General features: G+C 47.3%; 1 protein-coding gene across 1 annotated transcript; it reads right to left on the bottom strand.

Annotated features, from left to right (window-relative positions):
• Positions 1 to 2,814: 2,814 nt before the first annotated feature.
• On the bottom strand, positions 2,815 to 15,545 carry CCDC134 (coiled-coil domain containing 134). The gene is made up of 7 exons (XM_080939716.1): positions 15,443 to 15,545; positions 13,346 to 13,464; positions 11,925 to 12,046; positions 11,641 to 11,725; positions 9,341 to 9,522; positions 8,975 to 9,046; positions 2,815 to 4,144 (listed from the first exon to the last, which is right to left on the bottom strand). The coding sequence occupies exons 2-7, from the start codon at positions 13,446 to 13,448 to the stop codon at positions 4,019 to 4,021; spliced, it is 690 nt and encodes a 229-aa protein (XP_080795842.1). The 5' UTR covers positions 13,449 to 13,464; positions 15,443 to 15,545; the 3' UTR covers positions 2,815 to 4,018.

A 15,545-nucleotide genomic window follows, 5' to 3' on the forward strand; every position in this document is an offset into this window, starting at 1 on the left:
CATGTATTTGATGTTTGTGGCAAGCAAGCAGCTCTTAACTCCTGGGATTAAGTGTTACATCTCTGAGGGGGAAGGTTTCTCCAGTGAAAGTGTTGCCTCTCTGAAAGGGAAAGACATCCCAGCAGTTAGGAGCCTCACACAAGAGATTTATTGGGAGAGACAGGAGAAAGCAGCTATCTCTGCTAGGAGACAAGAAACAGCAAAGAACTGAGCAGGAGCCAGGCATTATCTAGGGTTCCTTGGTGGGGTCAGGGACTTTTCAGAGTGGTCTTGGCTTGGTGGGATTCTGGGGCTTAATTTTTGTGTGTGTGTGTGTAAGGCAGGAGCTGGGCTAGAAATGGCTGACAGAATAGTCTGGGGGGCCAGGGCCTGGCCACTACACCTTGAAGAGCTTACACTAAGTACTTTCTAGTGTGTATGTGAGAAAGAAAAAACTGCACATGCCCAGTATTGGTGTACACACCTTTAACCCAGACCTCAGGAGGCAGAGGCAGGCAGATCTCTGTGAGTTTGAGACCAACCTGGTCTACAGAGTTCTAGGACAGCCATAAGGAGAATCCTTGTCTCCAAATAAATATATTAATTGATAAAATAAAATAAAATCACTGAATTTAAAAATGACAGACCATGGTGCAACTAGCCAACGTAAGATATAATTAACAAGGGGCTATATATCAAGACTCTGGCCTAGGGCCAGCAAGATGGTTCAGTGGGTAGAGGTGCTTGCTGCTAAGTCTGATGATCTGAGTTCAATCTCCAGTTCTCATGTAGGTAGCGAGACCCAATTCTGACCTGCATGTGTTGCTTAGCAAGCGGCCTAGGAAAAGACAAATGAAGGCTCAGTAGAAATAGTAACAGGATGGCCACCACACTGGTCCCACACCTCAGCAAAAAAGACATCTCCCTCCAGCCTTGTCCACATAACTGAATGTCTCTTCAGGTGGCACCTGGCTCCCACTGGGAGGACAGCTTGTCACACTGTACAAGCTCCTCAGGAGCTGGGTTGTGATTCAAAGAGACTGTACCCAGTGACTGCTACATCCAGATATCTACCATGGATTGGATAGTGGCTGTACATGGTAGAAATATTTCTCCATGTGTAACTGTGGCTGGCCTGGAGCTTGCTATACAGACCAGGCCTGCTTCAAACTAATGGAGATTATCCTGCATCCCAAGTGCTGGACTGTTCTGTGCCTCCATAATGCTCAAAGGTGGAGTTCCCAGAACAAGTGACCACAGCAATCAACACTGGGAGGAAACTCAAGGACAGAAGAGGCAAGCAAGAGAGATGCTTGCTTCTTTGAAGGTTGCAGATAGAAATCCTTGGACACTTTTGAGGACGAGAGAATGGAATCGATCAAGTTAGGCACTGAGATCAGAATGAGGAAAGCCCAAGAAAAAGGTACCAGAAGAACTGGACATAAATAAAGGGAAAGGGAGGCCTGGGCCCTTCTCTCAGGCCCCAAAAACAATGGGCACTGAGCAAAAAAATCAAGTCAGAGAAGACAAATTGACACCAAAGCCAGTTAAATTCCAGACATCATCTGCCTGCAGAGCCTTTTCATAAGTACTCATTCTCGGACATCTGAGCATTCTGGGATGGAGAACTCAAGAAGGGGACTGATCCAGATGACATTAGTTACAAAGGCACAACCTAGGTTAGTCCCAAGTTGGGTCTTCCCATCACATGGGACTGGGCTGCTTCCTTCAATACTTTTTTAAATTAAAAATCTTTATTCTTGGACTGGAGAGGTAGTTCAGCTATTTAAAGGCTAGGCATAGAACCAAAAAATATATACTTTATTTGTATGAATAGTTTCCCTTTATGTATATATGTGCCCAGTGCCCAAGGTCAGAAAAAGGCATCAAATCCCCTGGTACTAGAGTTAGGGATGGTTGTGAGCTAGCATATGGGTGCTGGGAACAGGTCCTCTGCAGGAACAAATGCCCTTAACTACTGGGCCTTTATTCCAGCCTCTTGCTCACCACTTTTACATTTCTCTCGTTCTGCCTCAAATTATAAAAATTCTGGGGCTCAGTTGTTAAAGGTTAATTAAGCTCACAGTCAAAACATCAAAATTCCTGATGACGGCCAGTTGTGGTGCTGTCTCAGGAAATGGAGGTAGACAAAATCCTGCTGATGGCAGAGTACGAATTACTCCATAGTCAAAGCTATAGCCACAGCTACACGGCTTGATGCACCCTTTAAGCTTCTGCACCTCTTCTAAGAAAGACAGAGTGGGCATGCTAGCTAGCACCCTCCTTTAATCCTAGAACTCAGGAGGCAAAGGCAGGCAGTTCTACTGAGTTTGAGGCCAGATATGGCCACAAGTCTCTAAAGAATTTCTCTAGAAAGTCTTTCTTCAATTAATAAAGGAAGTATTTCCTTGCAAATCGAGAGACCTGGGGGTTGGCTCTAGCCCCTAGTCCCATAAGCACTGAGTCAGGTCTAACAGATGACAGGGTAGATCCCGTCGTTTTCATGGGCCAAGATATAAACCCTGGTGTTGTCATCTCATATAAACGGGAATCAGCTGGGCCACAAAGCTGGGAAGGGATAGGACTGGGAGTGCAGCCTAGGTTTCCCGGGCCAGCTGTGTATCTCTTCTGCCCAACAGAGAGACAAAGTATTTCTGATAGGAAAATGTCTCCAGCCCTCCTCCCAACCACTTCTTATCCCCTTGCTTTTCCTGGATGACTGTTGGGAAGCAGTCTATTCTAGGACCTTCTATGAAGCCTCCCCAATACCTGGCTCCCTTTGCTAGCCTGGCCAGGAAAAAAGCCAAAGACATAGTTTAGAGCTTGTCAGAGGATTCAGACACCATCAAATTTATTTTGCCAATGAAGGCACAGCACAGGGCAGAGAAATAGCAGGCCAAGTTAATGAGGCTAAGACTAAGGTCTGATTGAGCACTGTTAGTAACACCTGCACTTGAAGGTAGAGGTAGGGCTGGGGTGTCTTCACTCCTTTAATCGATACATTTTAGCTTGGCAAGATCAAAGAAGTGGAGCTGTAATTTCAATAGAGCCAAGGCAGCCACCTGCCTTGAAACTCATAGAAACCAGGCTGCCTTCTGAGGGCCTAACTCCTTCCATAGCTTCCTGCTCTGTGGCCACAGGACTCTGTTTGACCCTGAGGTAGGAAAGCCACCGTATGATTAATCCATCTACAGTAGACCCATCACAAAGCACAGACTCCTGCAACCTGTCCCCTATAACCTCTCCCCACACAGGCAGTATCTTTGAGCAGCAGAGAGAACAAGTTGATTGTCTCCTGAACCAGCTCAATGACTGTGTCCAGTTATCTGAGAATAGAGATCATGTTCTTTTAAGGTCTCATTGAAATAAACACCCTCCCAGGACACTCCTGAGTACCCTCTCCAAACTGGCCTGGGCAGCAATGAGTGAGTGAGAGACCTAAACCTAGCTTTTGCTTCTCTGCACTGCAGAGGCCAGGACTCCCTCTTGATGAGGCAGAAATGTACTCCAGGCTGGTCCCGACAGCTCCAGAAGCACCTGCTGCCCTTATAGTCTCCTCACCAGCCTTGGGGAGGCCAGTGGATTTGCTAGCTTTTAATATTGCTCTGCAGAGAGCTGGACCACTGACAGGCAGCCCAGGAACACAGTGAGGCTGGCTGCAAGCACAGCACCTTGTAACTCAGAGCCTGGTTCTGCTGCTTCCTTACAAAGGCAGCAGTTGGCCTGCAGCCTGCCCTCACCAATGAGATCCAGGCCAGGAGTTCCTTCAGCCATCCTCCCCCAGCAGCTTCTCTGCATGATCCTGTCTGAGGAACAGTGCCCTCTCAAGGCTTCCTTAGTGTGCCATAAGATCCTGGAAGCTCAGTCTTTTTGGCCAGGGCTCAAACCTGGCTCCTGAGGACCCAGCAAACTCAGAGTTCCCATCTGAAAGTGGCTGGTGCTCATCAAGGTGCCTGATGGTGCTATACCACGGCCACGCAACTGCAGCCTTTTTTCACTGGCCAATTGCTGATCCCTTAGGCCCCAAGCTGGTCCAGGGCTACAACTCAGACTGGGATCTTGAAATTCTTGGGCCTTTTCGGATCTCTTTCCGCTTCTCCTCCTTCTTCCGGCGTTTTTCTTCTTCCCTCAAAGCCTTCTGGAAAGGGTCAGTGCTAGGAATGAACTGAGATGAGCAAATTAATTGGATTTAGTCTCAGGGTAGCAAAGGGTTTCCACCAAGCTAAATCACAGAAAGTAAGACAAGACGATTCCTGGAGACAGCCCTGCCCTCAGGGAGCCCAAGACAAGGAATCAGATGAAAGGGTTCAGGAAAGCCACTGACTGGACCATGAGATAATCAGGAGCTTGACAAGCAGACGATGAGATAGGAGATTCCAGGCATCTGTACAGGTGCCAGCCAAGGCATGAACCGGAAAACAAATACACTCTTTCAGGAAGAGGGAGCAGTGTGATTCTTGAAATACTTGTCTGACACACCCTTCAGGAGGGAAGCTAGAGTCCTAGTGAACCAGGAGCACACAGGAGCAGAGTGGGTCAGAGGTCACACTTGCAGAGCATGAGCGAGAAGTGAGAAAAGGAAACGCCGGCAAGCAGAGGTGGGCAGAGAGCAGGGGGTAACTTCAGCTTCAACCCCAGGTCCCCACACTTCCTCATTTACCCTTTGCAGAATTCTCATCCACCCTTAGCTCCTATTGGTCTCTACAGCCAATAAACTATTAAACCTGCGTCTGTGTTTATTGGTCTCTATGGCCGAGGAGAGGCATAGCCACACCCTTGCAGACCTTTGCATGTGCTTTGGCCTAGGCCCAGAATGCTCCTTCCAGCCCTGTCTATGGTTTCTCTTTTGCTCTGCTACCACTGCCCTGCAGACCTACCTCTTCTATGGCCTCCCCAGTAGCATCTGCCCCCTCACTGGTACCCTATTTATAATTTATTCTTGGGCTTCTTCTTCAAGGTCACCTACTTTGTGCCTGTTTCATGAAGATGGAATGTGTCTGTTCTGGGTGTTGTGTTCCACTAGATCGCAAGCACAGATTCCCACGTGGGTCTCAACAGCATTCAGTGGACATTTTTGACCAAATCAACAAATGGGCTCATTAGAATATGTAAAACACAAAGCATTCGAAACTCAGGTGTGAAATGTGTCCTTTTATATGTTCTTATAACAAAACTGACACGTTTGATCAAGGTAAAAACAAACTAAGAGTGCCACCTTGTGGTACAATGAGTAGTCCATGTCTATAGGAAAGGGGGGCAGTCTAGAGTGGTCCAGAGACAGAACTGGTGTATTCAGGTCAGACAGCTAGTGGAATGCCCAGCTAAACAGGATGAATCCAACCTGACATCCACTCGCCTCCCAGATATCTATCCCTTTTTTTTTGTTTTAAAGATTTATTTACTTATTGTATTGTATGTGAGTACACTGTGGCTGTGTTCAGACACTCCAGAAGAGGGCATCAGATCCCATTACAGATGGTTCTGAGCCACCATGTGGTTGCTGCAAACTGAACTCAGGACCTCTGGAAGACCAGTCAGTGCTCTTAACCGCTGAGCCATCTCTCCTGCCCCAATATCTGTCACTCTTATCTCAAGAAGAAAAGAATCTTCAGTGGGTGATGGTGGCATATGCCTTTAGTCCCAGCATCTGGGAGGCAGAGACAGGTGGATCTCTGAGTTCAAAGTCAACCTGGTCTATATAGAGCAAGTTATAGGATAATTAGGGCTGCACAGAGAAAGCCTGTCTTGAAAAACCAATCAATCAGTCAATAATAAAATAGAGTGAGAGAATCTTCTGATGCTGCTGTAAGTAGAGAAGTCCATGCTGAATATAAAAGTGGGCGGTCTGGGAACCATTTGTATATTATGTGCAAAGCCCTGGGTTAAAGTCCCAGTTAGATTAGTAGAATGACCCAGTTTAGGGTCATCCCCAGTCAATGAGAAGGAAATCGTGTTGCTCTGATGGTCACATCCAAGAGCATATTCTGATGATAACACTACACTTCTGACTCAACTTCCTGTGGGTGAGAAAAGCCCACTCAGCATCTCCTTGGTGCCCCCTTGTGGTAAGAATGACCTCTGCACACTGACTGGGTCCACTTGGATCAAGGTCTTGCCCAGGGATACTTATGATTACAGCAAGTAGCCTTGAGGAGTGTACCATTTGGAAGCAGCAGCCACTACTTTCATGGGGAAAACTATACCTCTGCTGCACAAAACAGGTACTGGCTCGACAGGAATCTCAGAAATTCTGCTAGATATAAACAGGCATGGTCCACTGCGGCTCCGCTAGGATAAAAACTAAGGTGTTGAACAGAAATTAGTTAGCATTGCAGCTGTAGCTATGTGTAGTGGTGGGATATGTTTGTAGTTCTGGAACTTCAGAGGTAAATGCAAGAAGATCAGGAGCTGAGGCTAGCCTGGGCTACATGAGACCCTGTCTCACATCAAACAAGAAAACAAAAATGAAACCCAGGGAAAGAATTGCAGGCCTGGTTGCTGTCTTTTAAAAGCCATATGTCTAAAGCTGAGCCTTGACTGGCAGCTGCAAACCACAGTTTTAATCAGGCGAGTGGTTCACTGTTCTCCTGTCTGTAAAATAAGTATGGTCTGTGGTAAGTTTCCTTCCAGCAGCTTGGAGTTTGGGTACTAGTTAGATACAGGGTACTCATGCAACTGGCTCCCGGTAAAGAGAGTTGATGAAGGAAGCTCCCATTATGGCTGGTTGCTGGGGTAATACATCTTCTGTGACCACTCAGAGAGAATGCTGAAAGCTGTCCCAGGGGTCAAATTCAAATTCCAGGGCTTACTGGGATCTTCCTATTCAACAACCTAAACTGCTGGGATTACATGTGTGTGTGTGTGTGTGTGTGTGTGTGTGTGTGTTACCACAATTGGCTATATAATCATTTAAAAATTCTATGTTCCATTCTCATCTGAACCTTCTCTAAGGAAGTCTAGGTGAACAAGGGAGGTAACTAGAGAACAGTTAAAATTATAGGTATCAGGAGGGGACCACATGAATAATTCAGCAAGAATACAAGCACCGGGAGATGCCATAAGACTCTAGAAGACACAGAGAACAATCCAGTGGCAGGTACCACTAACCATCACTGGGTTTGTAACTCTCATGCACATGATGGGAAAACTAACATAAACAGAGTCAACAGTGAACTACTGTCCTGTGCTCCATACCAGGAGAGGTGGCCAGCTTTTCAGAGTACCCACACATACACAGGAAGGCACAACCTCGATTTTCTCTCACAGAGAAACTATCTTCTATCCCTAATGTCTCCACAGCCTTGAGTTATACCATACAAGGCAAGAGAGGTGAAAATTCTGCACTTAAATATCCCCAGGACGTGGCCAAACAATGTACTAACAACTTAAAGCATAAAGTGGAAGAGAAAGGCCCTGGGGATATCTACCCATGCTGGATGACTGTCGCTTTGGGCCCATCTTTTGCTTCCTATACAAATACATTTAGTAAAACTGGCAGGTAAAAATCTAAATTTTAGGTGGATATAATAAATGATGTACATTAATTTTAGATGATATTCTAATGGTTCAAAATGAGACATCTTACTCCCAAGATTTAAATAATACATGTTTGAGTCAGGGACCCTGAAGAACATAATAACTCAAGTCAGTCCTACAGGCTGGCCTCATCCTCATCCTCAGAACAAGGGTGTGGTAGCTCCAGTCTGTAATCCCAGCCCTTGGAGGGAAGGCTAAGGCAGGCATGTGGAGAGTTTAAGGTCAACCTGGGTTCCAGAGTGAGACTCTGTCTCAAAACTCAAATCAATAAACCAAAAACAATGCATATGACTACCGCCTCAGTGACATGGGACATACTAACAGACTCAGTCACTGCCTTGGTCAGATTACCCGGGCAGGAGGCTATGCAGCAAGCAGTTCTTACTGAGTACCTAATAATGTAAAATCTGGTAAATTCTCATTTGATTGATTTTATTTTTTGCTTTGTTTTAAGGCAGTTTTAGTCCAGGCTAGCCTCAAATTCACTACATAGACAGGTGGCCTCTTGCTCCAGCCTCCTGATTGCTCGGGTTATAGGTAAGAACCACCACATCTCCCTTCTAGCAACTCTTTATCCAGACCATTTTTTCATGATTATTTCTGCAGAGAGATTAATCTTGGAAAGATGAGGTATCTATCTTTTCCTCAACAAAGCATAGATCCGTTTAATTCACTACGAAGATGGCAAATTTCCATCTTTCAAGCACAGTGGTCTGAAGGTATAATGCAAGCCCACTTCTTGCACAACATCTGGCTGGCCCTTCCATGTAAAGACCTGGGAGAACAAAGGGACCCAAAGCAACAAGCCTAACAGTCTGGCTACTGCTTCTGCTGTACTGAAAACCATCTATGACCTGCTGGAATTTACTCCACAGCAGACTACTGTCATCCTGCAAGCAGTAGAACCTCAAGCCTGTCACAGGCTCAACACCTGTCTCTACACAGGTGTGACTGTGGTCTGAAGAGCCTCAGCTTCTCACTCACAGGAGAAGCTTCCTGTCCTCCTTGGCCTGCCCTGCTCCCTGTGATCCCTTCCCCCGTGTCCCCATCTGTCTTCTCAAGCTGCAGCTGTTAGCCCCCAGAGCCAAGTTTAGAACTCTAGATTAAAGGCATGTGTAGGCGTGAGAACAGAAGCCCCAGTGTACCAGTACCAGAGGCTCGGAGCAGGGAAGAACATGACCTGACTTCATCTGGTCACTCTGAAACTCATAACCTGGGGTACATATTGTGCAACGAGATAAGGAACCCCCCCAATCTCCACCCAACCCACAGCTTTGGTGTACATTCAGAGAGGGACAGTGACTTACCAAAACCGTCAGTGACTTGAGTAATGGCTTCTGGACCTATGCTTACTGGACTGTCTGGTTCCCGGTCTAAAGCATACCCTAGGCCTCGGTCCCTGCAGACTCCACCTCCCGTGCCCATCAAACACCAACAGTCACAGGCCCCAGCAGCTCACCTCTGTCCGGTCTATTTTAAATGGGTTCTGGAAGTCAGAATCTTTCTCACTGATCCCCAGCTCCTGGGACATCTGTGGATGATAAAGCTAGTCACTCTCTTTTTCCTTCTGCTCCCTAATTACTAGAGAGCCATTCCACTACGCAGGGTCTTAAGCCTCATCCTGGGCAGATGTGGGCCAGAAACGATCCCTAGGGAACCTCCAAAAGTCAGCACAGAACCCCTTGAAATTAGGCCTCTATGACCCAAAGTGCCCTGACACAGAACACATTAAGTACCTAGGATAACTGACAGGGCCAACCACATACGGATGTGAGGCTCCCAGCTCACCACCTACAGGGATCCCAGCCCTTTCACCAGTTCTTACCAGGTTGAGGATGGGTGAGTGAGGCCCCTGGTCAAAGACGCCTGTCTGATTGCAGAAGCTGATGCCCCAGCGGATGAGGAGGTTCCAGTTGGAATTATGGTCAAAGTAGTGGTGTACAATCTTCGGGAAGCGCAGAACAACGTCACCAAAGAAGGCTGTGTTCTCCACCACGTGGGAGAAAGCTGGCAAGAGGGTTGTAGTGAGTTGTCAGGGTAGCTGCTCTTCTCCTCTTGTCCACCTGGCTGACCCACACCTCCTCCATGGATGGAGGTATCTACTAAATCCACCAGTCAGAGAAAGGTATGGCAGCCATTGATTATGGGCTGCTCACTGCATATGCACTATGCACTAGGGCCTTATTTTAATGGACTTTTTTTACAAGGAGAGATGGCTGCCGTTGGTTAGGGGTTTGTTTGTTGCTGGAATTCTATTTTTCAACTTGACATAAGCAAGTGCCATCTGGGAAGGGAACCTCAACCAGAGAATCACACTGGTCTGTGGCCATATCCATTCTCTTGATAGATGATTAATGTGGGTGGACCCAATCTACTGTGGAGTGGGCCATCCTGGACTTATACAAGAAAGCAGGCTGAGCAAAACGTGTGGAAGAAGCCAGTAAGCAGCATTCTTCCATGGTCTCTGTGTCAGCTGCTGCACTGGCTTCCCTCAGCGATGACCTGTAATCTCTAAGCAACAATAGCAAAAAGCAAAACAAACAAAACAAAACAAAACAAAACAAAACAAAAAAACCCTTTCCTTCCCAGGTTGCTTTTGGTCAGTGTTTCATCACAGGAACAGGAAGCAAACCAGAACATAGCAGCTAATGAGTGTCAAATTTAGCCTGCAAACCTAAGGTATGTGTTTAGCCTTACAACTTGAGAGTTTAGAAGACATTTTCGGAACTCAGGCACAGTATAGTGCATGGGGAAGTATGAAGCCAAGAATAGGGAGTTCAAGGTCAAGTTACAGAGGCAGCCTGGGCTATGTAAAACCCTAGGTATTCCCTTGCTTTGAAAAAAATTAATTTACTTCGAGAATCAGAGAGGGGCATTGTTTTGTAGAGTCTGACTACCCAGGCCAAAGGCTAGCCTAAAACTCAGTATGTAGCTCAGGATGGCCTTGAGTTCATAATCTTTGTTTCTAAAAGCTAGGATTAGAGGTGCATGCCCCCACTCTTGACTTATTTTGAAATCATCTAGATGTATTTACTACAACATAAAACTCACCCTGATCCCTCTAACGCCATACTTTTATGCCAGTATATTTAGACTAGGAAATTAACAGCAATACATTAATACATAACAGCTATGTGGCATTTGAATTTTGTCAGTTTTCCCTCCTTTAATGAGGTCACCAGGTCAGTTTGCACTGGGGTTAGTGTGTCTTGAGTTCAATTCCCAGCAACCACATGGTGGCTCACAACCATCTGTAATGGGATCTGATGTCCTCTTCTGGTGTGTCTGAAGACAGCTGAAGTGTACTCACATAATAAATAAATAAATCACTAAAAAAAGAAGTCTCAGTTTGGTTGAGAGAGAAGAGCCAAGGCAGACAATGTGTTCTCTTCCATCAGGCATGAGGGGTGACAACTGTAAAGCCTCACTATTCACACACAAGCTGCTCCCTCCTCTCAGTGACTAAGAACTATTACTGCTAAACTGTGACTAGTTAGGTCAGGCCTTCAATCCCAGCACCTGGAAGCAGAAGCAGGGAGATCTTAATGCATGAGGCCACACTGTTCTACATATAAAGTTCTAGGACAGCCAAGGTTACACAGTGAGAAAAAACAAACTGTGATCCATTAGTAGGCATGAAGAGGCATTACCACCGAGGAGGAGTTCTTGCAGGACAGGTGGGGTGAGAGCATGAAACAGCCCTTCACCTCACCTGTTTTTCTCACCTTGTCTGAAATGGGATTTAGGGAGTTTGGGACCTTTACTAAGTGGCAAAGAGTTCTGGTAATCACACTCTGGCTCAGCTATTTAATTAGCCCTGGTCATTTGCCTTCCCAAAACGTGAGTTAACAGGCTCTGGCCTGTCCCCTGGAGTAATGGTAGGTAGAGACTTTTCTCTAGTTCCCCTGTCCTAAGCACAGCATAAAGGAGAACCTGCTTAGGACAGAGAAACTGGTTCTGAACCCCAGAAATGATTAGAGAACTGTGCTGGGCCCTTATCTCCTCCAGGCCCATCACTCAGGTATCACACAAGGATACTCCCAGGGGACACAGTGATGAGAACAGAGGAGCAGCTAGAGAATACCAGGGGGTAGGGAGGCCAGGGCAGTGTTGGGGAGACCATACCATCCTTCAGCTTCTCATCCTGGGGGAGGGGCCCATCTGGAAGCACATCAGCAGCAACGAGCACTGTCCGGGAGTCCTCCAGCACCTGAAGGAACCCCAGCTCAGCTAAGTGGCTTTGTGGAGACCTTCACAACTTAGCTCCAGCCCCAGTTACCTGAATCCCACTCAAACTCTTCTACGTATGGTTCACTTCCTCGCTGAACACTGTTCCCTTCAGAGAACCCTCACTCCATGCTCCAGCTGAAGCCCTGTCCTGCTGTGAGCTGCCCTGTTTCCTGACACACCTTAAAGAGTCCCTTAAGCATGACGTCGAGGATCTTGTACTGCTGGTGGATGTCATTCAGCTGTGCCAGGTTCTTCAGCGCCAGCAGCTGCTCTCGCCTCTTCACCTCAAACATCTTCTTGTCTGAGCAGCAGGAAGTTAAGGGGCTAGCACAAAAAAATGTTCTATGGCCCTGACTCAGAGGGCCCACGCATTCCTAACCTGTGCCACCCAAGCCTTGGATGGCCATGGCTGGGACACCCTGGGAAGGGACAAACTGCCTGTGAAGTACATAGGTCCTGTAATGTACCATTTCTCTAGATCTCAAAGACTTCATGCACAGAAAAGAGACCAAGCCCAACACTCCAAAACAGGCAACTGCCCTCTGGTTCCTGTCTCCCTGTCCTTTCTCACACCATCATTCACTGTTCCAGAACCTCCAGCAATCTGTTTAAACTGTAGCGTCAGCCGGACATGCCCCCACCATTCTCCTGGAGTTTCATTTCTCAAGACCTTGCTCAGTAGGTCCACAGTACAGTGTGGTCCCAAGACGTTCTGTATCCCTCTGAGTCTCTGATCACAGGAACAAAGGCAATCTGTTAGGATGCTGTGGTGATGTAAACAGAGATGAGCCCTCACAGGCTGCTATTTAAATGTTTAGTTCCCAGATGTGGCAGGAAACAGGGCAGCTCACAGCAGGACAGGGCTTCAGACAAGAAGGATGAGTAGGGGTTCTCTAAAGGGGGCAGTGTTCAGTGAGGGAGGGACTGGGTCAGGAGGTGTGGCCTTGTCAGAGGTGTGACACTGGGAAAGGTGTCACACCAGGCCCAGTCTCTCTCTCTTTCTCTCTCTCTCTGCCCCCACCTACAGATCAGAATGTAATCTCTCAACTCCAAGCTGCTCCAGCACCAAGGCTGCCTGTCTGCTGCTTTCCACCAGGATGATCAGGCACTAGCCCTCTAAAACTGTAAACAAGCTCCCAACCAAATGTTTTTTTAATAAGCAGCCTTGGTCATGGTTTCTTTCTCTTCAAAGCCACAAAAATAGTAACTAATACACAAACTTTCTGGCTCTATAGATGCCTCAAAACCAGGGATGGTTTTGACTCATCTTTGGGTTTTGAAGGCATGGCTCAGAGGACCAGTCAAGATACACTAGTAATCCAACGTTCTGGAGGGCCTGTGTGAGGTCTTAGCCAGGTACTACACATGTACAGTCCTAGGCCTTTGCAGATCTGAGAGATGGGCCCAAACTTCAGCTAACATACGGGGAAAACGGATATGCTCAGTCTGACTAGAGCTTATTCCTTCCTCCCTCCTTTTCTTACTAACTCTGTCTGCTCACCCCTGGAATTTCCCAAGGAGTTATGGACACTGAGAGATCTTATTTACCAGCCCTTCACACACAGCTAACTCACACCCCACCCAAGCCCCAAAGAGATACAAATCTTGAGGCTTGGGTCCAGAGTGTTCTTCAGGGTGCCTGTGACTTCTGTACCAGACAACAGTAGAACAAAGAAGGCTGCCAGTAAGTGAGGAAAGTCCATATCTGAGACTCTGGAGCTAGAGGAACAACCCAAAGACAGAGAGTGAGTTCAGTGAAAACACACTTCCCCAGACATGGCCCAGCCTCCAAATACCAAGCATCCAGCTCTAGGAAGCCCAGATGATCTAGCCATGGCTGCCGATTAACAGGCACACAATACAGGCCTATGTGATTGCAGGAGAAAAAGGAAGAGACACTTTAGCAATGTTTACAACACTGGATAGGGACTGAGGCTAGAGCTCTAGGTTGGAGTCTTAACTTACATCTGCCTTGTTACTGAGCAAGTGCCCCAGTTCTCTAAGCTACAGCTTCCTATAAAATAGGGCATAGGAGGTCCCTTTCCTGATGTAGAGCAGCAGGTCTGGACAATGTACTATGTCTGGAGAAAGGGGCTGAACAATAGTGTTCTTCTCAAATCTCTGTCCTAGCCTTAGAGGAAGGTTATCAGCCAAGAAGTCTCAGGCAGTGCAAAGGTATGTATGACTTATGTGATTTCCTTCCTTCTCCAACAACTTCTGACATCAGAAAGAAGGGACACAGGATGGAAAGGGAAGCAGGGAAGACTTGGAGACTGTATCCATTCACTCAGAAACCACATGCAGCAACTGTCACTAGTGCAACAACAGCCCACGGTTATTGATCAATGTTCCACGCAGTTATAGAGCTGAGAACATGTACCCAAGAAGTATGGCAAACCAAACTCCCTGAACTTGTACTTCATCCCTTGAATGGGTAAGAGACAATCAACAAACATACAAGCATAAAAGGATAAGGCAGGGCAGAGGAGATGATCTGGTTGGTAAAGTTAGAACCAGGGCCTGAGTCTGATCCCCAGCACCATATAGAAACTGGACACAGTGCCTGTTTGTGATCCTAGAGCTGAGGAGCTGGAGACACAGCTATCCCTGAGGCTTGCTGGCCAACTAGTCTGCCTGAATCTAGGAACTCCAGGTTCGGTGAAAGGCCCTGTCTCAACAAATAGGGAAGAGAACACTAAGAGAGATACCTGGAGTATCAACCTCTGGCCTCCACATGCACACAATGAGATACGTACAGTTGTTTTTGGATGTTGTTTGTTGGTGGTGGTGTTCTTTGTTTGTTTAAGGATGAGAGAGATTTGGTCAAGTAAAATATTAATAAGTGGGGGCCTGGAGTAATGGCTCATGACTTTAATTCTCACCACTTGGGAGATTGAGGCTGAAGAATTTCCTTAATTGTGAGATTTATCCAGGCCATGTCTAAAACTCCAAAATGGGTAGAATGATGGGGTGGAAAATGACAGACAATGAACGGAGGCCTCACACTCAGATGATACAGTTTTACTAATGTGGAAACTGAAGGGGGGGAAAAAGTGACTATTCAGAGTCTTACAGCTGTTCCGAGACTGAGCCAAGTCTTTCAGTTCAGTGCACTGTCTCTTGTCTCTAAATAAGCATAGGGCACTTCATATCAAAGCTGGTCACACCCCACCCCGCCCCAGATTTTGAGATGCTCAGGGAGAGACCATGAAGAGAACCCACGAAGGCAGGACAGCCGAAGTCTACAGAAAGACTCCAAGATCATCCAGGACCGTCTACCTTCCTCCTCAGGTTCCAGAACCCAAGGGAACCTGAACCAGGCCACAGCAAAACTTCGGGGAACAGAAATTTACCAGACAACCTAGGATAGATAACGCAAGCAGGACAAACTCGAGAAAGCAAAGTAACGGACCGTGGGGGACAGGTCTGGTTTTCTTTACTGTTACTCTACTCTTCGGCCTCTAAGTCTCGCTTCTGTCCCGAGCGCCCCCAGAGCTCTTTCAGGCTTTACAAACTCGTCCTGTGGAGCCAGTGGTAGTGGCCGGGCGGGGGTCGGTTCCGCGCCTTGGGGTTTCAGAGGGGCTAGCGAGCCCTTCTAGGAGGTGTCAGAGTCCCGAAACCCGCACACATGCGGGGGACTCCGCACTCCCCTCCCAAGAAGCCTACAGTACAGCCCGGCACCCCCACATACACCTACCCAGGCTAGCGGTGCAAGGAGAAGCGAGCAGCCCCTCGGCGTGCAGCCGGAAGCACCCAACTCGGCCAGGCGCGGAATTCTAGTGCACCTAGCCATCCGCGCT

This window comes from Micromys minutus, assembly GCF_963924665.1.
Source record: "Micromys minutus genome assembly, chromosome: 27".
In the NCBI taxonomy this organism is placed as follows: domain Eukaryota; kingdom Metazoa; phylum Chordata; class Mammalia; order Rodentia; family Muridae; genus Micromys; species Micromys minutus.

Coding starts and splice junctions, on each gene's coding strand:
- CCDC134 (XM_080939716.1), bottom strand. CDS start 13,448: ATGGACTTTCCTCACTTACTGGCAGCCTTCTTTGTTCTACTGTTGTCT. Junction 12,047..13,345: donor GGACCCAAGCCTCAAGATTT/GTATCTCTTTGG, acceptor CCTGCTGCTCAG/ACAAGAAGATGTTTGAGGTG. Junction 9,047..9,340: donor ACTCACCCATCCTCAACCTG/GTAAGAACTGGT, acceptor TATCATCCACAG/ATGTCCCAGGAGCTGGGGAT.